We start from the raw sequence: 25,297 nt of genomic DNA on the forward strand, positions 1-25,297 counted from the left end.
TAAGGACACCAGTCATTAGAGCAGGGCCCACCCTAATCTATTATGACCTTATTTTCATTTGATTATGTCTACAAAGACCCTACTTCCAAATAAGGTCACTTTCACAGGTATCAAGGGTTAGGACTTCAACGTTTTCTTTTTGGAGGGACACAATTCCACTCACAACACTTCTCTTCTCCAACATCAAGAGCCAAAAGCCAAAAAGCAGTATCTTTGAAACCTGAGGGAGCAAATAGCATGACCAAACCTTATAAAGCCAAACCAAGTTTTCTATCAAGTGCAATACCAACCAAAAAACATTCTCAGGTACTCAAAGGCTCAGAAAACACCCAGCCCATTTATCCTTTTTGAGGAAAAAGTTACTTAGGAATCAAAATTAACTACCCAACAGTGGGGACATTATGAGTGGGGGGGGGGGGGGGGGAAGCAATAAACTATAACTCATGCCCAGCCTTCAACACTTCACTCAACTGTCCCTCTTCCGCTTCCACTCCCTTCTCACTCAGGAAATGAGTTTTTCAAACCATATCCTTCACCCCATGGTGCAGAAAGAACCTCTTTCTTTTTTTTCCTTTTTTTATAAATTTATTTATTTTTGGCTGTGTTGGGTCTTTGTTGCTGGGCACGGGCTTTCTCTAGTTGCAGCGAGCGGGGTCTGCTCTTTGTTGCAATGCGCGGGCTTCTCATTGCGGTGGTTTCTCTTGTTGCAGAGCACGGGCTCTAGGCGCGCGGGCTTCAGTAGTTGTGGCACGTGGGCTCAGTAGTTGTGGCTCGTGGGCTCCAGAGTGCAGGCTCAGCAGTTGTGGCACACGGGCTTAGCTGCTCTGCGGCATGTGGGACCTTCCTGGACCAGGGCTCAAACCCGTGTCCGCTGCATTGGCAGGAGGATTCCTAACCACTGCACCACCAGGGAAGTCCCCAGAAAGAACCTCTTTATCTGGTGACCTCTTAAAACAATAGTGCCCTGTGCCAGAACTTGCTAACAATGGCTAACATTTTCTACATGTTTGTGACACTGGGCAGAGAAAGCTCTCTTTACTGCTCCTCACCAATAACGCACCCCAAAGAAGGAGAGTAGCACAGAACACCACAATGACCATTTTCATTGCCAAGGAACTGAAATTAACAAAAAAAGAGGCATTTAAGTTTACCACAGGATCATTTTTCAAACATGCGGGATAAACATTTAAGCTAGTGTGCACAATTTTGTATATGCCATATGATGACAATGGGAAAATAATATGCACCACCAAAAACCAGAAGGAAATTCAATAAAACGTTGATATGGTTATTCGTAAGAGAGTGGGAAGTATCAATGGTTGTTTCCCTTCCTTTTACATTTTAAGGTTGACGTATGTTCTGACATTTTCATAACGAGAATGTTTTATAAGACAAAACACACTTTTCCATTAAACATCTATGTGAAACATAAATTTATATCTATCTCCTTTTACTTCCAGAGGTTTCCCAGCAAGCCCCTCCACTGGATACCTGTCAAGTTCCTGCTCTCATGAGTTCCCTTCTTCAGGAAGGAGGGCTCACTTTTCCTTTATCCAGGCTCTTCTAACTATGCCCACTGGTTTTACTTAATCCACCTGGCTGATTTGCCCTCATCCATCTAGCCCAAACTGTCCATAGTCATCTTTCTCCAAGGTCTTACTGATCGGGGATGTTCTTCCTTGTTGATTATTCCCACAGTGAAGCTATGGACTGGCTTCCTGTAACAGCCACTGTGTGGTCCAAGATCCAGTTCCCAGCCCTGTACAGTTGACCCTTGAACAACATGGGTTGGAACTGCGTGGGTCCACTTATACACAGATTTTTTTTTTTTAATAGTAAAAACTACCGTGCTACACAATCTGTGGTTGGTTGAATGCACGGATGTGGAACTGCAGAGATGGAGGAACCATGTATACAGAGGGCTGACTATAAGTTATATGCAGATTTTCAACTGCAAGGAGGGTCACCACACCTCCCTGCCATGTTGTTCAAGGTTCAACTGTATACTTCAAAGTAGTCAAAAGGAACCTCACTGCCCTAGCTCTGTCTACACTTTTCTCTGCTTTTAACTTCCAATCTCCAAAAAATTAATCCTTCTCTCAGCATTAAACTAAAAACCGGCAACCTGAATATACCCTCTTATTTATAACAAAATAGAAAACTCCACTTTTTACACAGAACTTCCTTGGGAGGGGGTGGGTGTGACTGAGGAATGATGAGGGAAGGACCACCGTCCCCACATCGCCCATCTATGTGACAGTGCCCCAGAACTGTGCCATAAGGCAGCCCTGGGGACTGTAATGACATACTGGATATCCAACTCCTAAAGCCATCCTCCACCTCAATTACACACCTAGCGCCACCATAACTATTAGAGCTCTCTTACCCTTACTTCACATTAAGTAAGTACCCAGGTAACACATCAGGATTTATTATGAGTTTTCTGTTTTAACTATATGTGTATGCTCACTGAATATATCTGCCCTAATAATGAGGGTGATTAAGCTAGCCATTATTAAGACCTTACTTGGTGTAACAGACCCCCTGCTAAGCACTTTATATCCATTAGCTAATTTTTTCAACCTATTCCATTGCAAGTAAATGCTGTCATTGCCCCCTAGTTACAGACGAGGAAACTAAGGCTAAGGGAACCTAAGTAAGTTGCCTGTAAGCGGTAGATCCAGATTTGAACCCAGGCAGACTTGAGACCACAGTCAGAATTCTCCATCACGGCATTACCCTGGTCTGCCTTCACACACCATGTGGATCCCCTGACCAAGATGCATAACGAACATGGAGTGCTGTTGGTGCTTAAGAAATTCTGACTATCATCTACAGATAATTTAGCAAGTCATGTTTCTCTGAATGATAATCATCAGGAACATTCTGTCATATTGGACATGCTGACATTTTGGGGGTGGAAAAATAAGCGGAGAGAAAAAGACTTTTAGAACAATACCATAACCAGTACACCACCCCTCACTAACTACTCAAACCCAAACTCTGGCAGTCCCATCAGCAAAACTGTCTGCCAACAGGCCTCGTTACAAGAGAAAGGGAGAGTACAGGGAACAGTACCATTTATCCTGCTTCAACTCCTTACAAGGAAAATGGGATCTATAAACATTTTTGGGAAAATGCCTCAAAGTTTCTAAGCAGCATTTAAAGTTTCTCCCCCACAAACAGATTAAAAATACGATACAGCCAACTCAGTATACATTCTAGAAAGCAGCAGAATAAATCAATTGTGTACATGTGGCTTTTTATCAAGATCCCTTTCAGGCCTGTACTGGGGGGCAGGGAGTAGGGGAGAGAATGAGATGACTTTTCACTCTTTGACTCTGTCATTTTATTTGTTATATTCCTGCTCCATCATTACCACCACCATCACCACCATCACAAAAGAAAGAAGGAAGGAAGGAAGGGAGAAAGGGAGGGAGGGAGGGAGGGGAAAAAAAGAAAAAAGCATTGCTCAGTTTTTGAAGCAGGAGCCTCAATGACATGTCTGGTAAAATATCTTGGCAACAATGTCAATATTGTCTCACTCCAGCTAACCATATTAACATTCCACTCTAATCATGATTTCTCAAATATAAAATGGAATGTGCACTACTCACTTAATTCATTCTCTGAGTATCACTGGGAAAACAGCCCTCTAACAATTTCTATAAAGCTGCATGAAAAATTAAAACTGTAAATAAATAAATAACTAGATAAATAAATAAACAAATAAATAAATAGCATATATATATCTGTCCTGGGATAAACCATAATGGAAAAGAATATAAAAAAGAATGTATAGGGACTTCCCTGGTGGTCCAGTGGTAAAAAATCCGCCTCACAATGCAGGGGACGCGGGTTCGATCCCTGGTCAGGGAACTAAGATCCCACATGCCGCGGAGCAACTAAACCCGCACACCACAACTACTGAGCTCGCATGCTTCAACTAGAGCCCACGTACTGCAAACTACAGAGCCCACACACCCTGGAGCCCATGCGCCACAACTACAGAGCCCACGCACCACAACGAGAGAAGAGAAAACCCACACGCCGTAACTAGAGGAGAGAAGCCCATGCGCCGCAACAAAAGATCCTGCATGCCTCGACGAAGATCCCACATGCCTCAACTAAGACCTGACACAGCCAAAAATAAATAAATGATAAATCTTAAAAAATATATATATGTATAACTGAGTCACTTTGCTGTACAGCAGAAATTAACACCACATTGTAAATCAACTATACTTCAATTAAAAAATTAAACATCAAAATTATATTCAATGGCTATTCGTTTTTGTGTATCTAACTTGCACATGTGAGAATAAGCAAGTGTTGATGAGGAATCTGCATAAACACAAGAACCAAATAAAATATACTGACAAATTACTTTGATCAAACCCTGCCCCTTGTTATTTCTGTAATGGAATCCTTTCACTCATCTGGTTGTATACCTGTATTTCAAATTCATCTTTATAGGGCTGCCACGAACAGAGTCTACTAGATAGTGGGGGAGCTCCTTTTCCTACGAGTTTTCCAAGTCACATACACATACCCCTGCCACGGTTGGCTGGAGCTGGTCCTGCACAGACACAGGAACAAATGGCATGCCAGCGGCTCCCGAACCTGGCTAACCACTCAAAAATCGTAAAAAAAAAAAAAAAAATTACAGAAGCCTGAGTCCCACCACGGTGAGTAATGCAGTAGGTCTGGTAGGAATTTGAGTCACAAGTGGCTTTGATGAACCTGCCAGGTTTAGTAATTGCTGCACTAGAGCCTGCTCTTGTAAAGCCGAGGTGAATACTGAGTCTCACAGGTACACCCCCTTTGAGTGCACACAGCTTCTCTTCATAGAATGCTGGTGGTGGATCCTTGTATGCTGGCCTCACATTCCTCCCTCCCAGCAAACACATGCCACCCCAGACGGTTGCAGCAACTGCCCCACAGCACTCCACTAGGGGCAGGCCTACCACACTCTCTCCTCCTGCACCAGATGGAATGGCCAGGGCTGTGTATGCTACACAGACAAGGGAACCAAGGAGACAAAAATATCTGAGATGCCACCATTTTGGCCTAAAGCCAAAAGGAGAGGGTCAAGGGGCAGAAACAAAGAAGCCAGAAGGGTATAGAAATTACCATCAATTATAATAAGAGCAAACATTTATGAAATGCTTACACTGGTCCAGGCACTGTTCCAAGCACTTTAACTCACTGAATCCTCAGGACAACCAACAACCCTCAGAGGGAGATGCTGTTATCATCCCCATTCTACAGATATAAAAATGGAAACAGTGAGGTTAAGCAACTTGACCTAGGAATTGAACCCATGCAACCTGGCTGCTATACTGTCCTGATCATAAGGTTTTGGAGACAGAAAGACAAACTGGATTCAAATCCTGGCTCTGCCACTTAGCAGCTGTGCAGTCTTAAGCTAGTTCCTTAACCTCCACTAATAAGCTACTGTTTATAAGCATGTAGCACACTATCTGATACACAGTAAACACTCAAAGAGCAACTTTTATTAGTACTGCCACATTTCACCCCAGGAGATTCACTTCCTGGTGAACTGCAGTTCACTTCCCAGTTTCTTCAATACCTTGAAGAAGAAAAATATCTCACCTGCCCCTCACAACATTTGAGTATCAAAAACTCTCCATGTAAATTCAAATATCTGTATATTTTATTTCCCCAAAACAGATACTATGTGAACGCAAAACAAAACAAATTCCCTTCATCATCATTATGCCTTAAGTTTTAAAAAACAAATCTTCCTTTCATTTGACCCTCGTAATTACTCTATGACACATAGAGATTGTTACTTTCATTTTTTAAATTAATTATTTATTTATTTATTTTTTGGCTGCATTGGGTCTTCGTTGCTGCACGCGGGCTTTCTCTAGTTGTGGCGAGCAGGGGCTACTTTTCGTTGTGGTGCGCAGGCTTCTCATTGTGGTGGCTCCTCTTGTTGCAGAGCACGGGCTCTAGAGCACAGGCTCAGTAGTTGTGGCGCACAGGCTTAGTTGCTCCACGGCATGTGGGATCTTCCTGGACCAGGGCTCAAACCTGTGTCCCCTGCATTGACAGGTGGATTCTTTTTTTTTTATTTTTTTATTTTTTTTTATTTTTTATTTTTGGCTGTGTTGGGTCTTCGTTTCTGTGCGAGGGCTTTCTCCAGTTGTGGCGAACGGGGGCCACTCTTCATTGCGGTGTGCGGGCCTCTCACTGTCGTGGCCTCTCTTGTTGCGGAGCACAGGCTCCAGACATGCAGGCTCAGTAGTTGTGGTTCACGGGCCCAGTTGCTCCGTGGCATGTGGGATCTTCCCAGACCAGGGCTCAAACCCATGTCCCCTGCATTGGCAGGCAGATTCTCAACCACTGCGCCACCAAGGAAGCCGACAGGTGGATTCTTAACCACTGCACCACCAGGGAAGTACCTGTTACCTTCATTTTATAGGCAAGAAAACTGAGGTTCAGAAAAATGAAACAACTTTTTCAAAGAGAACTAGTAGGTACATTCAAACTGGAACTCTTACCTAAGTTTCCTGAAGCCAAACCAGCAGAGTGCTTATTCATCTTTAAGATGCCGTTTCCATAAATCAGAAGGAATTTGAGGTACTGTTTGGGGAGCCCAATAACCATGGTAATAATTTAATGGATAGAGGGGGGAAAACCCCAGAATCTCTTAATCTTCAGAATATTAGAGCTAAGGATGTAAGGAGGTTTAATCAGATTAGCAGCATCAAAACTCTCACACAAAGCAGGGAAAGAAAGCCAACCTCCCTGAAATAATGACTTATAACCTCAGTCACTTTTCAACACTGAACTTACAGAATTAAAACAAAATCCTTCCCTTAATCCTATAAAAAATGAAGTCTGAGTTAGATGAATTTTTTTAGGTTTTATAATTCAAAACTAAACATGACATGTTTCACTTGCTTAGAACTCTAGCTAGTAAACGATCAATGGTCAACCACTTAACAAAATATTAAAACACCTATTGAAACCAACAGAAAATTAGGTAAATGAACAGGCAGGACAAAGAAAGAAATGTAAATTTTATTTCTGTCAAATACTTATATACTATTTGCCAAGCATGGATTTAAGTACTTTATAAATATTAACTCATATAATCATCATAAGTGACCCATGAGGCACAGAAAGGTTAAGTAATTTGCTCAAGTTCACATAGTTACTAAACTAAGGAGCCAGGATCCAAATCCAGGCAGTGTGGCTTCAAATGGCCCATAAACATATAAAAATACCTTTGGATTCATTCTAAAGAATTGCAAAATTAAAACAATGAGATATATACTGAGCCTGTGCGTCTGGAGCCTGTGCTCCGCAATAAGAGAGGCCACGACAGTGAGAGGCCCGCGCACCGCGATGAAGAGTGGCCCCTGCTTGCCGCAACTAGAGAAAGCCCTCGCACAGAAACGAAGACCCAACACAGCCATAAATAAATAAATAAATAAATAAATAAATAAATAAATAAATAAATAAATAAAAACAATGAGATATCACTTTTGCCTATTATACTGGAAAAGATGAAATATGATGCATACATACATATATGCATTGAAAATATCTAGAAAGATCAAATAAACCATTAACATTAATTTCCTTTGGGGAGCAAAAATGGAAGCAGAGAAGAAATGGGGGGTATCTTTACTTTTAATACCATTGTATAGCTTTTTTTTAATGATTGTATATTTAACTATTACATTTACGGTATTTGAGTGACTTTACAAAAAAAAGGATGGATTTATAACAGTCTCAAGGACATCAAGCAGAAATGGGCTTTAAGATACAGAAAAAGAAAGAGATATTACAGTACTACTGAATCCAGATTAAGGCCATGTAAGAATTTCTGAAATAAACTTTCTAGGGAGGGGGGAAAACACTTCTAGAGAAGGAAAAAAATCAAAACAAGTATCCCTGGAGAGAGAAATTATAAAGTAATTAACTGTCTTCTATCTCAGGGATGTGTTTTCCTTTATATTTACTCAGTGTTAGAGATAAAAATAAGAGAACTAGCCAGAGACATAGTAGAAACTGAACTAGTCTGGAGTCAAAAGCTATACCTTGAGCCCATCTTTGTTTTAACGAGCTATAAGGCCTTGGGCAGTTGCTCAATGTTTTCCAAATACTTCTCAAAAACTGAAGACACTGAACTCAATTTCTTAAGGTCCTTCTAGATCTAAAACCCTTTATTTCATTACTTTAGCTTAGTTTGAAAAAAAAAAAATCCATGTACCTAATAATCTAAGAATATAAGCCATGGACAATGTTTTTTACACTTAAGACTACAGCAATTTATTAAGGAGATGCTTCCCTGTCTGGAACTATCCCTGCCCACTATCAGAAACTCACAGGATGAGGGCTCCCGGCACATCCAGGGAGCGGGAAGCGCTTAGACTTTTTTGACTGTGTACAGAGGTAGAATGTTATTAGGTACCGTGGAAAACCTAATGACTCATTTGTGTCGGTTTTATGTCTTTATTTTGGTTTCTCTATAAAATAAGTTTCTTAAATATAAGTCAATCAGACTAGCAGATCTCTAGCCTCAGCACAAACATGAAATTTTTAATAATGCAGGAGACACTGCTACCCATTGAAGACAGGCAATGTGACTTTCAGCAACTTCAAGGAAAATTCCCCTACGAGTAACTTTATAAGGAAACCCCACTACTACACACCAGGGCAACACCTGGAAAAGGGAAGAATCAAACTAAAGAGTCTCTCACATTCCCAACAGAAAAAATGTACAAGGACATAAAAAGACAATTATTGAAGAGGAACTATAAATGGGCACTAAATATTTAAAGAGGTCTTCCGATCTCAAAGAAATGCTAATTAAAAACAAATACATGTTTTAACCTATAAACTCGACAAAGATGATTAAAATCCACAAATACCCAATACTAGAAAGAGCCATGCAAGCAGGCACACTCACACACTGCCTACACAGGTGGCGACCAACACAATCCTTCTGGAAAACAATTTGTCAAGAAGTACCACAAGCTTCTGAAAAGTTCCTTTCCTTTCACTATTAATTCCTTATCTAGAAACATTCCACTAAAATAATCAGAGATTTATACAAAGATACATATTTTCCAGAGGGTTTTTTCTTTAATGAATGAGAAAAATATGTAAACAAAATCCACCCAAATAAAATCACAGTATATTGGTACAACAGACTCTTAGGCATTTTTCAAAGAGTAATGACATTAAAAAGGATAAAGCAAAAGATAAGAAGTAAGAAAAAACCCCAGGATATTCTTTATCAGCATTTTACAAATTTTCTACAATGAGCACCTATTATACCGGGCATTGATCAAAGGCCGATATTTATTCTGACTTGAACTTTTCCAAAACCAAAATGGATGTAACAGTTAATGGCACCTTAAAATTGCTACCAGCCAGGGAATGGTTGTAACGTGGCAGGCACTAACCATGCAAAACTATGTTATTACATCTGGTAGAGTGACTAGACAATTATAACCTCCTCCAGGTTTCAGTCAACAGATCACTTAAAGTCCATTGTGGAAGGAATAAGAGCCCTGAATTTTATCTGAAAGCCTTCCATTAAAACCTCCTTCTGAGATCATGAAAGAATGGCATCAAACTTGCAGAATGCATGTCTGCAGCTTGGAAGAAAAGTCCTGGAGAAAACAGTGAAGGGCTCAAAAAAATGCTGCAACATCAGTGCTCTTAATGGTAGAGATGATGATGTCATATGAAAAAAAATGAGTATTGACAACGAGGTGAAAGAAATTATTGAGAAGAATCAGGTTCTGAATATAAATTTGAAATACCTTAACCAACTTATTTCATTTTCCTCCCATTTTATGAAAAAGATTGAGATATGTAAAAATAACTTTCTAAAGAAAGGAAATCTTCAGTAAAGTATAACATTTTAAGTAATAAAGTATGTCAATTTAATTGACAGCAGTTCTTTCTTCCTTAGCAGTACGCAAAATAATGGTGTGTTTTATAACCAATGAAGTACTGTGTAACATTTATAATCAGAACAATGAAGACAAGTGCTATGGGCTGAACTGTGTTCCCTCAAATTCATATGTTGAAGCACTAACCCCCAACATGATGGTATTTGGAGAAGAGGCCTTTTAGAGATAATTAGGTTTAAATGAGGGCAGGAGGATGGGGCCTTCATGATGGGATTTGCAACAAGGGGCACTGGAGTGCTTGCTGTCTCTCTTGCCATGTGAGGATTCAAGTATAAGGCAGCCAGCCATCTGCAAGCCAGAAAGAGAACCTTCAACCAGAACCTGATCATGCTGGTGCCTTGAGCTCAGAATTCTAGCCTCCAGAACTGTGAGAAAATAAACTTCTGTTATTTAAGCCACTCAATCTATGGCATTGTGTTATGGCCGCCCAAACTAAGACAAGAAGAAAATGTGCCATCAGAAGTCAAAATATTTTTAACATCTGGTACTTGGAAGGAAGTTTTCTACATACCTCTAAAGTTATGTAGAAAACTTTCTAGGGGTGGGTTGGTGAGGTGGGGGGCAAACAAATCCTCACAAAGATACGAGGCATTAACATACAAATTGTTTGATTTTGAGAACCAAATGTAAGATCATCAGGAAGGCAGCAGTGCACAGGTGGCTCTCTTCCATCCTCAACCCAGAGTTTGCATCCTCTTCACCTCTACCACCAGCCAGTTCCATGCTCTATATAAACTCCAGACATGTGCCCAAACCATTATAGGCCCCTATGTGTATGTCTTATACCAGAGACATCATTATTACTGAGTACTCTGTGCTCTGGGACAGTCTCAGGGCACAAAGAATGTCATCATGTACCCAATGTAGCAGTATGATGCTCCCAAAGTCCCTTAAAAATGGACAACTCTCACACAAACTTTTGAGAATGAAGAATTAAAAATCAGCTCTAGGGGCTTCCCTGGTGGCGCAGTGGTTGAGAATCTGCCTGCCAATGCAGGGGACACGGGTTCGAGCCCTGGTCTGGGAGGATCCCACATGCCGCGGATCAACTAGGCCCGTGAGCCACAACTACTGAGCCTGCGCAACTGGAGCCTGTGCTCCGCAATAAGAGAGGCTGCGATAGTGAGAGGCCCGCGCACCGCGCTGAAGAGTGGCCCCCACTTGCCGCAACTAGAGAAAGCCCTCGCACAGAAACGAAGACCCAACACAGCCAAAAATAAATAAATAAATAAATAAAAATTTAAAATAATACAGACATACATTTAAAAAAAAAAAAAAATCAGCTCTAAAGTCTTATTTCATCCTGACCCCCCATGACAGTGCTGTGGTCACCAGAACACAGGACAAGAATCTCTGATTCTATATTGGCACCACTGATGGCTGATGTGTTATAACCAGCCTGCCACCAAAGGGAGAGGGGGCGTGAGAGACAGACACAGATCCTACATTCCAACTCCATGATTTCCAATATGAATAAGGGTTTCTCAATTTGATGCTATATACCAAGGCTAGGGCTACCCAACTGGTTACCCCTGATGGCCATCTGTCGACTGCAGGACAAGTGTAAGGTCAAAGCCCTCAACCCCTAAAAGAAGAACCATTTAAGTTTAGATCATCCTGCATGGAGAAAAGAAGTCAACCTAGGTCAAAATTTTTGGTAGCCTATCTGCCCTCTCAGGAACTATGTTTGCCAATAGATTACATCAAATCCAGTTTTCTACATTTCCGTAGAATATGTATAAAACTTATGCAAATAGGTCACATGAAAATTCAAATATGGAGCTTTTTATGAGAATTAAGAAGCTATACATGACAAAACTCTCTGAAGACTTGGTCTATAGAAACTAAGACCATTGGTTGTTTTTGTTTTTTAACAGTAAAGCAGCTTGCATGAACAAAAATCTGTGAAATGAAATTAGGTTTGACATAAAAATGGACTCTGAATTATTATATTTCTGTATTAGCTTTCTTGTTGCATTTACACATATACATACAAAAAGGGACCCAAGTAAATAAATGTTGTTGTCTGAGAATTTTGCTACATCCTTTATGATGATTCGGATAGGTTGTGACTTGCTAGAAGTTGTATTGGCCATAAAAAGTGGAAGATCCAGGATAAGTCTTGATTTCACCTTCTCAGTCCAGACTTTTCTCTAATTACGCCTCTCACAGGAAACAGCTCAGATGGACCAGCCGTGGTCCATTATGTATAGCGCCCGACACACAAGATAAATGCCCAGTATTTGTGCCCATCCTTCTCTTTCATCCTTTATATATCCCTAAAATGTATGGGGAAGCTATAAAGAGGATGGGCAATGGAGCCTTCCACATATAAAGACCTTTACTAATAAGGATATGTTGAAATGAAACATCTCAGCAACTTTATAAACTATACTTAGAAATCTATTCTTAAAGCTGCTTGCTAACTCCCGAAATTTCTTTAGTAAGGGGAAAAGCCTCTCAGTTTAACTTCACAAAGAAAAAAGGATAAAATGCAAGTGACATGATATAGGTTAAAAGGTAAAACAAGTTATAAATCAAAGTATAAATCACCATACAACAGACAAATGACTCAGAGCTTCTTTGGTTTTATCATGAGGGAAAGGCTAAAGATGGCAGAAGAGCCTTTAGTATCCAAAGTCAATGGCAGAATCGGTATTTGGAGAGAGGACATCATGGATAGAAGCTTCTAGAACATCATTCTCTTGCCTGAGATCAACAGGGAAGGAACAAGATTTTTAGAAGGGTTTTGTTTGTTCTTTAAAGTACCAAACAGTTTTCTCGAGAAAGAAAAGATGTACTGAACATCTAGCAGAAGCCATATGTCAAGCAAGGCACTTCTGTAGACAGGTTATCTTATTTAACCCTGACAACATCCCTGTAAGGTAGCTTAACTAGGTTAAGAAATTTGTCCAAGTACACAGGGAAGTGAACAAGCTAGGATTTGAATTTGCATCTTCAGATTCCAAAGTCTGTGCTTTTTCGAGACTCTGACGTGTGAGGGGTGACAAAGAGAAAAACTGATGAAGGGACCAATTGAAGCAGAGGGAACAGCATTCCCACTCCTACTAATAAACAGCCTGTTCCATTCTATGTTCAAATCCTGTCCTACAGGATTTTGCAGAATTTATTTAAATGCGCTGGTAAATAGAAATACAATACCTTTAGACTGAACTATTTCTGCTTATTTTGTTCCTTGGGAAACATTTTTTGAGTCAGTTAACAACAAGATACCAAATATCCATAGCTCAGCAAGACAGTCACTGCACTAAATTCCTAAATAATAGTCCACAACCACAAAAAATGGGCAATGCAGCAGAGAATAATCAAAAGCAGCTTCATATTTTCCGGATAAAACAAAGCATTGTTTGTATTGAGGCATTTTTAGAAGGTACCACTGAAAACCAGACTGCAGCCTGGAATGGCTTAAAATACCACATTTAACAATCACATCAATGGCTTTTAAACTTTAGAGGCAAACAGCTTCCTTTTACTACAAATTCAAAGTGAAGGATTAGATGCAAAGCTAACAGATTCAGGACACATTCAAGCTCAGGGACTATCCAATGCCTTAATTAACACCATTAATTACAAGTGTATTGAGCCAACTAGCTGGTTTTTAATGATGAAACGGTGAAGGTCAAAATTTTTAAATAAATTGCCTCAAACTAAGCCCCCCTGCTGAAAAAAGAACACCAATAATTAAACTGAAAGGAAAAGTCTAATAAACAATTATTTTGGCATATTTAGCAACCTTAATCAGCCTATATTTTAATTGAGACAATATCACAATTAAGAGTTCACCAAACTTTGCTCTTCTGCCTCAACTTGGAGCTACTGGGTTGGCCAAAAGGTTTGTTTGTTTTTTCTGTAAGATGACTCTAGTAGCACTTAGTTGTCTTTAACTTCATTCGAAACAATTTTGTTAGATTGTATGTGACAGCTGTCATATCAGCATGCATTTAAAAAAAAAAGACATCATAATTGGTGAATTTTTGTGTAGCCATTTTAATATTGAAGATGGAAGAAAAAAGCAACATTTTCGGCATATTATGCTTTATTATTTCAAGAAAGGTAAAAACACAACTGAAACGCAAAAAAAGATTTGTGCAGTGTATGGAGAAGGTTCTGTGACTGATCGAACATGTCAAAAGTGGTTTGCGAAGTTTTGTGCTGGAGATCTCTCGCTGGACGATGCTCCAAAGGCAGGTAGACCAGTTGATCAAATCGAGACACTGAGAACAATCAATGTTATGTGCCACGCAGGAAACAGCCGACATACTCAAAATATCCAAATCAAGCGTTGAAAATCATTTGCACCAGCTTGGTTATGTTCATCACTTTGATGTTTGGGTTCCACATAAGTTAAGCGTAAGAAACCTTCTTGACCATATTTCCGCATGGGATTCTCTACTTAAACGTAATGAAAACATTCCGTTACAAGTTGTGACAGGCGATGAAAAGTGGATACTATACAATAAGGTGGACTGGGGCAAGCGAAATGAACCACCACCAAAGGCTAAAGAAGGTGATGTGTATATGGTCGGATTGAAAGGGAGTCCTCTATTATGAACTCCTTCCAGAAAACCAAACAACTAATTCCAACAAGTACTGCTCCCAGTTAGACCAACTGGAAGCAGCACTCGACGAAAAGAGTCCAGAATTAGTAAACAGAAAAATCATAATCTTCCATCAGGATACCGCAAGACCGCATGTTTCTTTGATGACCAGCCAGAAACCGTTACAGCTTGGCTGGGAAGTTTTGATTCACCCGCTGTATTCATCAAACATTACACCTTCGGATTTCCATTTGTTTAGGTCTTTACAAAATTCTCTTAATAGAAAAAATTTCAATTCCCTGGAAGACTGTAAAAGGCACCTGGAACAGTTCTTTGATCAAAAAGATAAAAAATTTGGGGAAGATGGAATTATGAAGTTGCCTGAAAAATGGCCGAAGGTAGTGGAACAAAAGGGTGAATACGGTGTTCAATAAAGTTCTCGGTGAAAATGAAAAATATGTCTTATTTTTACTTAAAAACCAAATGTACTTTTTGGCCAACCCAATACTTCCACACCAATACAGGGCAAGTAGGAGAGTTGGACAGGGCAAGAGACTACGGTTCCAAGATTAGCAGAGGGCAAAAGGGACACACAGAGAGGGAGAGGGATTAGCCCTTTCTAGGAGGGCAAGAGGCTTTGCCCATCTAATGCTTCCAGATTGGTGTCACTATTTCCAAGGTTAAAAGGAAAAAAACAAAACCATTATCGACAGTGAGATTTGATTACATCGTAGATGTTAGATAAAATTAGGTTTCATTTCTTGGAGACCAGTAGGAAAAAAAGTCCAGAAAACTAGCCAAGCCATGTACTTGCTCTGTGGAAGCAGTAACTATTATAATGAGCTATACTAGATATCTGTGTTGGTTACCTTTTGATGTGGAGAGGACCTGCAAATGTCTACAACCGAGAATCCTCCCGAACGCACATCTTTTTTTTTTTTTAATTATTTATTTATTCATCCATTTTTGGCTGTGTTGGGTCTTCCTTGCTGCGCGTGGGCTTTCTCCAGTTGCGGCGAGCAGGGGCCACTCTTCGATGTGGTGTGCAGGCTTCTCACTGCGGTGGCCTCTCTTGCGGAGCACGGGCTCTAGGCATGCAGGCCCCAGCAGCTGTGGCTCGCAGGCTCAACAGTTGTGGCTCACGGGCTCCAGAGCTCAGGCTCAGCAGTTGTGGCCCACAGGCTCAGCTGCTCCGTGGCATGTGGGATCCTCCTGGACCAGGGCTTGAACCCGTGTCCCCTGCATTGGCAGGCAGACTCTCAACCACTGCGCCACCAGGGAAGTCCCCCTAACACACATCTTGGTGGGAGACGAAGTCCACCTTGCCCTAGAGAAGCTAAGAAGTCCAAATACACACTTGCTCAGCCTCTCCTACAGCCAGAACCCAGGCATGGGAACCAGGTTCAGCCCTTTTGATGTACATGCCCCACACTTTCAATTTCTCCTTGGTTATTCTTAAGCATTTTCACTTCCAGATGAATTTTAAAATCAACTATGTCAAAAGCAAAACAAAACAGGATTTTTAGGGCAGTGAAAGTACTTGGTATGATACTATAATGATGAATACATGTCATTATGTACTTGGGCAAACCCACAGGATGTCCCACACCAAGAGTGACCCCTAATGTAAACTATGGTCTGCGGGTGATGATGCGTCAATGTAGGTTCATCAGTTGTAACAAACGTACCTCCTTGATGGGAGAACATTGATAATAGGGATGCTAGGAATGAGTGGAGGCATGGGGAATACAGAAAATCTCTGCACCTGCCTCTCAATTTTGCTGTAAATCTAAAACTGGCTCTAAAAAAATTACGTCTTTAAAAAGAAAATAGTTGGGATTTCATTGGAGATTAAATGGCATGTATAGATAATTTTGTAAGAGCTAGTCAGTTTAAAATAATACATTTGCCTATTCAGGAATACAGTATTTCTTTCCATTTATTCAGGTCTTCCCTTAAGTCCTTCAACAAAGTTTTATTATTTTCTTCAATATAAGGCTTGTACCTTTCTTCTTAGGTTGATATTTAAAGTTTCTGTTTCTATTATAAAATGGGACTGTTTTCCTTTTCATTTTCTAAACAGTGCTGCTATACAGAAAAGATATGAATTTCCTATGCTGCTCTTATATCCACTCTAAACTCTTACTAGGTCCAGGTTTGATATCAATACTCTGAAAGTTTAAGAGTTCAGTAATTACTTTTAAATTAAGGAACTTTAATGATAGTGACATGAAAGTTTGCTGATAGTAAAGGTCATTTACACACGTGGTAGAAGGTTGTAGACCTCTCTAGAGAGCTTCAAAATAAAGATAACACCTCATCCGCTTGTTTTAGATCAAGGCCCTAACAGCAGGGAAAGAAAAAATAGATGCCCTCATCTGGCCTTCCCCACATTATGGTTTAATATTGATTTTTGCTCCCTCAGGCCTGACTCAAGGTCAAGAGAACTCATTTGCACTGATGGACTAGTGGAAACAGATAAATGTAGTTTCCCAAAAAATTTTAAAGTTTTTAATATTGCATTCTCCAGTGTGATTCTACAGCCTCCAGAAAATACTTTTTGCTCAGCTATAAGCATTTCCTAGGTAAAAAAATAATAATAATAAAAAAATAAAAAAATAATTTTGCTATTTTTAGAGCTGACTCAATGACTTTCAATAACTTTCAATAATTTAATATCTCACTGTACATAATACTTGAAATATCCTTATATACATATAACTTAAATTTCAATACCTGCTAGAATTTTACCAATAAAGTGACATTTTCTTTTAGGGACAGGCGCTCAGAGTATAAAAACTTTTCAATACTTATGAAAAATATTTGTTTTCTTTTGAAGAATAGTAAGTTTAACTCAGTGATTTTCCAAATTCTCAAATTAGGTTCAACATAAAAGTGTAGCTCAAGATGGTCTGAACAGCAACAGTCAGCTCTACCCACCACCAGAGCCTCCCATCAAGACTCTTAGATAGCCTCAAACACCAGAAGGCAGACAGCAGAAGCAAGAAGAACTACAATCCTGGAGCCTGTGGAACAAAAACCACGTTCACAGAAAGACAGGCAAGATGAAAAGGCAGAGCGCTATGTACCAGATGAAGGAACAAGACGAAACCCCAGAAAAACAACTAAATGAAGTGGAGATAGGCAACCTTCCAGAAAAAGAATTCAGAATAATGATAGTGAAGATGATCCAGGACCTCGGAATAAGAATGGCGGCAAAGATCAAGAAGATACAAGAAATGTTTAACAAAGACCTAGAAGAATTAAAGAACAAACAAACAGAGATGAACAATACAATAACTGAAATGAAAACTACACTAGAAGGAATCAATAGCAGAATAACTGAGGCAGAAGAACGGATAAGTGACCTGGAAGACAGAATGGTGGAATTCACTGCTGCGGAACAGACTAAAGAAAAAAGAATGAAAAGAAATGAAGACAGCCTAAGAGACCTCTGGGACAACATTAAACTCAACAACATTCGCATTATAGGGGTCCCAGGAGGAGAAGAGAGAGAGAAAGACCAGAGAAAATATTTGAAGAGATTATAGTCAAAAACTTCCTTAACATGGGAAAGGAAATAGCCACCCAAGCCCAGGAAGCGCAGAGAGTCCCATACAGAAAAACCCAAGGAGAAACACGCCGAGACACATAGTAATCAAAGTGGCAAAAATTAAAGACAAATTATTGAAAGCAGCAAGAGAAAAATGACAAATAACATACAAGGGAACTCCCATAAGGTTACCAGCTGATTTCTCAGCAGAAACTCTACAAGCCAGAAGGGAGTGGCATGATATACTTAAAGTGATGAAAGGGAAGAATCTACAACCAAGATTACTCTACCCAGCAAGGATCTCATTTAGATTTGATGGAGAAATCAAAAACTTTACAGACAAGCAAAAGCTAAGAGAATTCAGCACCACCAAACCAGCTCTACAACAAATGCTAAAGGAACTTCTCTAAGTGGGAAACACAAGAGAAGAAAAGGACCTACAAAAACAAACCCAAAACAATTAAGAAAATGGTCATAGGAACATACATATTGATAATTACCTTAAACGTGAATGGATTAAATGTTCCAACCAAAAGACATAGACTGGCTGAATGGATACAAAAACAAGACCCATATATATGCTGTCTACAAGAGACCCACTTCAGACCTAGGGACACATACAGACTGAAACTGAGGGGATGGAAAAAGATATTCTATGCAAATGGAAATCAAAAGAAAGCTGGAGTAGCTATACTCGTATCAGATAAAATAGACTTTAAAATAAAGAATGTTACAAGAGACAAGGAAGGACACTACATAATGATCCAGGGATCAATCCAAGAAGAAGATATAACAATTATAAATATATATGCACCCAACATAGGAGCACCTCAATACATAAGGCAACTGCTAACAGCTATAAAAGAGGAAATCGACAGTAACACAATCATAGTGGGGGACTTTAACACCTCACTTACACCAATGGACAGATCATCCAAAATGAAAATAAATAAGGAAACAGAAGCTTTAAATGACACAATAGACCAGATAGATTTAATTGATATTTATAGGACATTCCATCCAAAAACAGCAGATTACACTTTCTTCTCAAGTGCGCATGGAACATTCTCCAGGATAGATCACATCTTGGGTCACAAATCAAGCCTCAGTAAATTTAAGAAAACTGAAATCATATCAAGCATCTTTTCTGACCACAGCGCTATGAGATTAGAAATGAATTACAGGGAAAAAAACGTGAAAAGCACAAACACATGGAGACTGAACAATACGTTACTAAATAACCAAGAGATCACTGAAGAAATCAAAGAGGAAATCAAAAAATACCTACAGACAAATGACAATGAAAACACGACAATCCAAAACCTATGGGATGCAGCAAAAGCAGTTCTAGGAGGGAAGTTTATAGCTATACAAGCCTACCTCAAGAAACAAGAACAATCTCAAGTAAACAACCTAACCTTACACCTAAAGAAACTAGAGAAAGAAGAACAAACAAAACCCAAAGTTAGCAGAAGGAAAGAAATCATAAAGATCAGAGCAGAAATAAATGAAATAGAAACAAAGAAAACAATAGCAAAGATCAATAAAACTAAAAGCTGGTTCTTAGAGAAGATAAACAAAATTGATGAGCCATTAGCCAGACTCATAAAGAAAAAGAGGGAGAGGACTCAAATCAATAAAATTAGAAATGAAAAAGAAGTTACAACAGACACCGCAGAAATACAAAGCATCCTAAGAGACTACTATAAGCAACTCTATGCCAATAAAATGGACAACCTGGAAGAAATGGACAAATTCTTAGAAAGGTATAACCTTCCAAGACTGAACCAGGAAGAAATAGAAAATATGAACAGACCAATCACAAGGAATGAAATTGAAACTGTGATTAAAAATCTTCCAACAAACAAAAGTCCAGGACCAGATGGCTTCACAGGTGAATTCTATCAAACATTTAGAGAAGAGCTAACACCCATCCTTCTCAAACTCTTCCAAAAAATTGCAGAGGAAGGAACACTCCCAAACTCATTCTATGAGGCCACCATCACCCTGATACCAAAACCAGACAAAGACACTACAAAAAAAGAAAATTACAGACCAATATCACTGATGAATAGAGATGCAAAAATCCTCAACAAAATACTAGCAAACAGAATCCAACAACACATTAAAAGGATCATACACCACGATCAAGTGGGATTTATCCCAGGGATGCAAGGATTCTTCAATATACGCAAATCAATCAATGTGATACACCATATTAACAAATTGAAGAATAAAAACCATATGATCATCTCAACAGATGCAGAAAAAGCTTTTTACAAAATTCAACACCCATTTATGATAAAAACTCTCCAGAAAGTGGGCATAGAGGGAACCTACCTCAACATAATAAAAAAAAAAAAAAGAATCTCTAAGAAGGGAATAGTTTAAAAAAAAAAAAGATTGTAAAAACAATCTACAAAGGGTATGAAAAGCTGAACTCAAAATTTTAGACAAATATTTTCTAAATTTCTGTGACTGTGAGTTCAAGTACATAAAAATGAATTTTCCTTTGTCTTGACAACAAAGATTCGTTTAATTGGAAACAGTAGAGCAAAATTTTTCCATATTGCAGCAGATATTATTACCCCAAGTTTCACAGCGGTCTCAGTAGATTAGCCAGTTTTAATTTACAGAGAAACTTAGCTGTGATTTACTTATATAATGAGAGCTGGCACAGAGCTCAACACATGAATGGTCAGATTCCAAGTATTTTCCCCAATCATCTTGTGACATAACTTCGTCAAGATTTAAAATTCCATCTGCTTTGTTCCCCCAGTGGAATACAACCAAGTTCTAGTTAAGAGAAAAAAGGCATACACCATACAGATGTTTTATGAGAAATGTTCCCATTGCTCTTTCAAGTTGGTTTGCATTAGTGAAAAGCCAAAGGGTGGGAATTATTATGAAGAAATGATTCAGAAAACACAATAGTTGCTCTTAAAGACCAAAGGGGGAAATAAACCCCAAATAATATGCTCTACAACTGGAAAAGTTTCAAACGCAAACAATGTTCACTGTCTGGCCCATCTGAAAGGCAGGGTGCCGAAAATCATTAACATACTGTAATTTCACATGAGTCTGGCACGGATCAAAGAGGATGGTAAGCCTGTTGTGAAAGACTCCATTACTAAGCAGAGAGTTTTGGCTTGGAGACCCTGGCCCTGAGAAAAATAACCCACTGGTTGGCAGCTCCAGTCCAACAGACAGCTTTAGGATCTAACTTTATCCTGGAAATTACAAAGGCATGTAAAGAAGCAAATAACATAGTTCCTAGGATGAGTGTCAGTTGAGCCAAAACTGGGGAAAAATTTTTTGTTTTTAAGACAGCTTTTCGAGAACTAAAGGGAAGGATGTTTTGGCCTTAACCCAGCACAGGGTGAAGGGCCCCCTGGATAGAAATTATATGAACTGAAAATTCTCCGTAGTTAACAATTCTAATTAATTATTCAAAGCTAGGAGTTGATTTTCTAAGGTTAAGAGCTAACTATGGTCTCCTGTTTCTATCATCAAAAACTGGTTTCTTCTTTTCTTTGCATCTGCTTAGCCAGGCATTAATGAAAGGCTTTTAATGGAATCTTATCAGCAACTTTACAACAAAGTCTCTACTTTTAAGGTTAAGTTTGCCTTTTGCAGGTTTGGTTAAAGGGAAATTAATAATAGAAAATTTGTCAAGGTTCCACATAATCAAAAAGTTTACAAGTCCACTTATTCTTTTACAGAAACAACATATATAACAATATTACCACAAGGCATTACAAAACCTTTTGAATTAAAGAGTTAACCATAATTCAGCCTACTTATTTATACCTTAATAGAAATTAAAACTGAAGTGTTATTCAATATACAATAACTCAGAAACCAGCCATTCTCTGACTCTGGATTAACATGAGTTTACAGAGTGAAATGGCACATTTCAGGGAAATCGATCCATGCTAACAGATTTTTATTGTGCAATACAGGTAGATAACATGTAGTTTTTCTGGTGAATGGTCACCAAAATAACCTTAGAGTAGCTCATCACACGGAATGCAGTGTAGAGTCACAATGACCACATATGCACCAGAACTCTACAAACAGGAATGAAATCCAAGCCAAATTAAGTAGCTCTCATCATAATGAAAACTAGCAGCCTGGCACTGAGTGTGGCTACACCTGTTAGGGGGAAAATTTGATACTCAAAAGATGAGGACCAGTCAGCCAGCAGTTGGTCAAACATATAAAATGCAAGCACACATGGGAAAAGAGAAAGCGCTTTCTAGAAATCAAATTCCTGGACACACCTGCTCTCCCTCAATGCCTATAACTCTGCCTCTGGATCTGAATGACCTGTTAAAATTATGACCCTTACAAGTCTTCTGGGAAAGGATTTGGTTCAGAACCCAAACTCAATCTTCAAAGTCACTTCCCAGGAGAAAGCTCACAAATATATTTAGTTTCTCATGGCCTCCAGGTTGCTGTTTCTTCTAACCCATATCACTTCTCTGACCCATTCCCAAGGCAATAACATCTGCCCCGTCTGGATTAAGTGGGGCCTTGCTGGCTCACACCCACCATGTTTGCTCAGCTCAACTCAATCCTGGACACATACCTGTTTCCTTCTTGCTTCCCTTTCCTCCCTCTCGGCTCTTCTTCAGCACAGCCTTTAACATTTTCAACACTCTTTAGCTTCTAAAGAGAAAAGGAGGAGAGGGGAGAGGAATTAAGTATTATAAATTGGAACATAACTTGCATATTGACACAAACGGTAACTTGTCTTCAAACAAACAGATCACTTAGGATAATATAAAGGTACCTTGAGTTTTACATCAATTTTCTATGAATAAACTAACACGGGGAACTAAATGCTAAAGACACAAGGAGAGTTTTATAATGTTTAATGAAGTGATCAGAAGTTCACCATCTTGTTATAAAAGTTAAAAAAAAAACAACAGCGCATTCTCAGCATTCCACATCTAATTAAGGTTATGAGGCTAAATCTGGACACGTTACTGTAAGATATCTGGCATAGGAATGTGGGTCTCCCAACCCCCATTCATCAAAAGAAAACATTAAGACAATCAAAAAGATAGTGGTTAAGAAGGAAAGCTACATGGTTAAAGGCATGTTTTACAGATGCTACTGATTATATAACCATAAGGAAAACATTTTGGAAGGTTAATCAGAATGAAACATACCTTAAAAACATTTACAAAATAAATACAGTGGGAACACATTTCAACACTGATGTCGGGGTGTCTGATCAAACAGCACACACTGCAATGGGTTTTTACCACATATTGTTATGACTTTTGGGCGGGGGTGGGGGGAGGTAAGAAGAACAGGCCTGCGGCTGAATCCTTTAAATAATGAGCTGTATTTTTAAGCAGGGTTGTACTGAGCACGTAAAAACAACACAATGGCCCAGGCCTAAGATGAAACATAAAACCACCCCTCCAGCAAAGAGACAGACAAAAGGACCATTATTTCATCAGTTAGTCAGTCTCCTCCAGCTCTCTCTTCCCTCCACTAACTCAGATGAGATGGCTAGACAACGGCCAAAACAGTAACAAATCTGAGCGGGTTGTGTTACCATCACACCCTTGTTAACGCACTAAGGAGAAGCAGGTAGAAGGAGGCAAGTAGCTTACTGCTGAAAAAAAAACAAAGAGGGGATGACTCCTCTGTAGAAAACCTGCCTTGTTAGCATCAACGCTTCCAGTGGTCTCCGTATAACGCCCCGCACAAGTGCTCGACCCCAGAGTTGAGCCGAGGTTTTGTGGAGCCCACTGAGAGGGAGGAAGGGTCCCAAAGTGCTGCCATGCACAACATAAGCACACAGGGTGACCTTTCTTATCATTGGGTCCAGGCCTGTATTTATTTTTCCAAGCCCTTTGTTTTCCTGATGAAGAAGAAACAGAGACCCTGGGAGGCTGACTTGCCCCAGGGTCACGCAGCTAATTAACAGCAGGGCCAGAATCCAAATCTGCAGACTCCCAGCAAGGGTCCTCCTTCTTCCCCAGTGCTGGCCTCTCTGCTTAGAGCAATGAAAGCTTTGGGAAACAGCAATCAAACAATCAAAAAAATTAACAACAAACCAACCAACCTGAAAGATACTAGGAAGTAAATATCTTAAGCAGAATTTGGAGAAAGCCATAGTGAAGCTTATTAGGGTTAACTCGCCTTACAAACAAGTCTTCACACACAAAAGGAGCATGGCTTAGAGCCTAATTCTTTTTAAAAATGCTACTTGAATGGACCCCTGTGAAAAGACTTGGGTTTCACTAAAGGGCAAACACTGAATCTGGAAGTGGGCCACAGTGTGCTTCCATAGGGGAGCTGTGGAAACACAAATTTCTCCTGACAGTCATGCTTGAAGGAAACAATGCAAAATGTTGTGGCATAAAAAATGGTAGGAAAAGATAAAAAATAAATAGATGCCTGGTAAGCACAGACATTTTCTTCTCCAAATTAAAAAAAAAAAAAAAAATCAATCAACCCCTTCAGGGTTTGTCATTTAGCAAAGACTACATACTAAAGAAATAAGAGAAAAATATCAATGGAGCCAGGCCAGCAAAGCTTGGCCAAGGTCCTTAGGGAACTTTCCCCCCGTGTTTCCCTGGATCACTGACCAGCTCAGGCCCCACCACGGCGGTGAAACTGCCCCTGATTTATCACCCTTGTCACCACCAACCCACCACAGATCTACAATGCCACTTGGAAGACACAGCCCACAGGGCAAGGAGTGGCAGACATGGACTTGGGCATCTCATCCCAGACACCTTAGATGCCTATTTTTGGGAGCTCAGCTCTTTTCAGGATAGTGAAATCTTCCCCATCAGTGGTCTCAAGTGAAGAGGCTATCAGATATTCGCTCTAAGTTCTTCTCCCAGTTCTTGTTTTCCTCCCTAAATAGTAGTAACTCAAGGGAAAGAGCTTAAATTTATTCTCTAAAAGATATTCAAACTGCACATGGAGAAACTTTAACTGATTATATCTGGGTGCAAAAATTAAGAAACCCCCATACACACACAAGCTGGAAAGGAAAAAAAGAAGACTGCTCCCCGTGGGTTAAATTGTGAAATTAATACAGATCAGAGTAGAGCTGTGCAAAGTCCCAATCAGTCATAGCCTGAAAGATGTAACTGGAACTTGACATTCATCAATAGACCCTTTAAAGACTATGCCCATCTGAAGCGAGGTGGTCAGAAAAAGCAACTATAGTAGTAGGCTGGAGGGGC

The 25,297-nt window shown here is 39.6% G+C and overlaps 1 protein-coding gene across 4 annotated transcripts in view; it reads right to left on the reverse strand.

Moving 5' to 3' along the window:
* TANC1 (tetratricopeptide repeat, ankyrin repeat and coiled-coil containing 1) overlaps positions 1–25,297 on the reverse strand; it is a 239,046-nt gene that overhangs the window by 142,395 nt on the left and 71,354 nt on the right. For all 4 annotated transcript variants that reach the window (XM_068545059.1, XM_068545060.1, XM_068545061.1 and 1 more), the window contains one exon: positions 22,669–22,748. In XM_068545059.1, the coding sequence (XP_068401160.1) occupies positions 22,669–22,729 (61 nt within the window). In that variant the 5' untranslated portion in view covers positions 22,730–22,748. The remainder of the gene's footprint in view (positions 1–22,668; positions 22,749–25,297) is intronic.

The sequence above is a fragment of the Eschrichtius robustus genome, chromosome 5 (assembly GCF_028021215.1).
Source record: "Eschrichtius robustus isolate mEscRob2 chromosome 5, mEscRob2.pri, whole genome shotgun sequence".
Lineage (NCBI taxonomy): Eukaryota > Metazoa > Chordata > Mammalia > Artiodactyla > Eschrichtiidae > Eschrichtius > Eschrichtius robustus.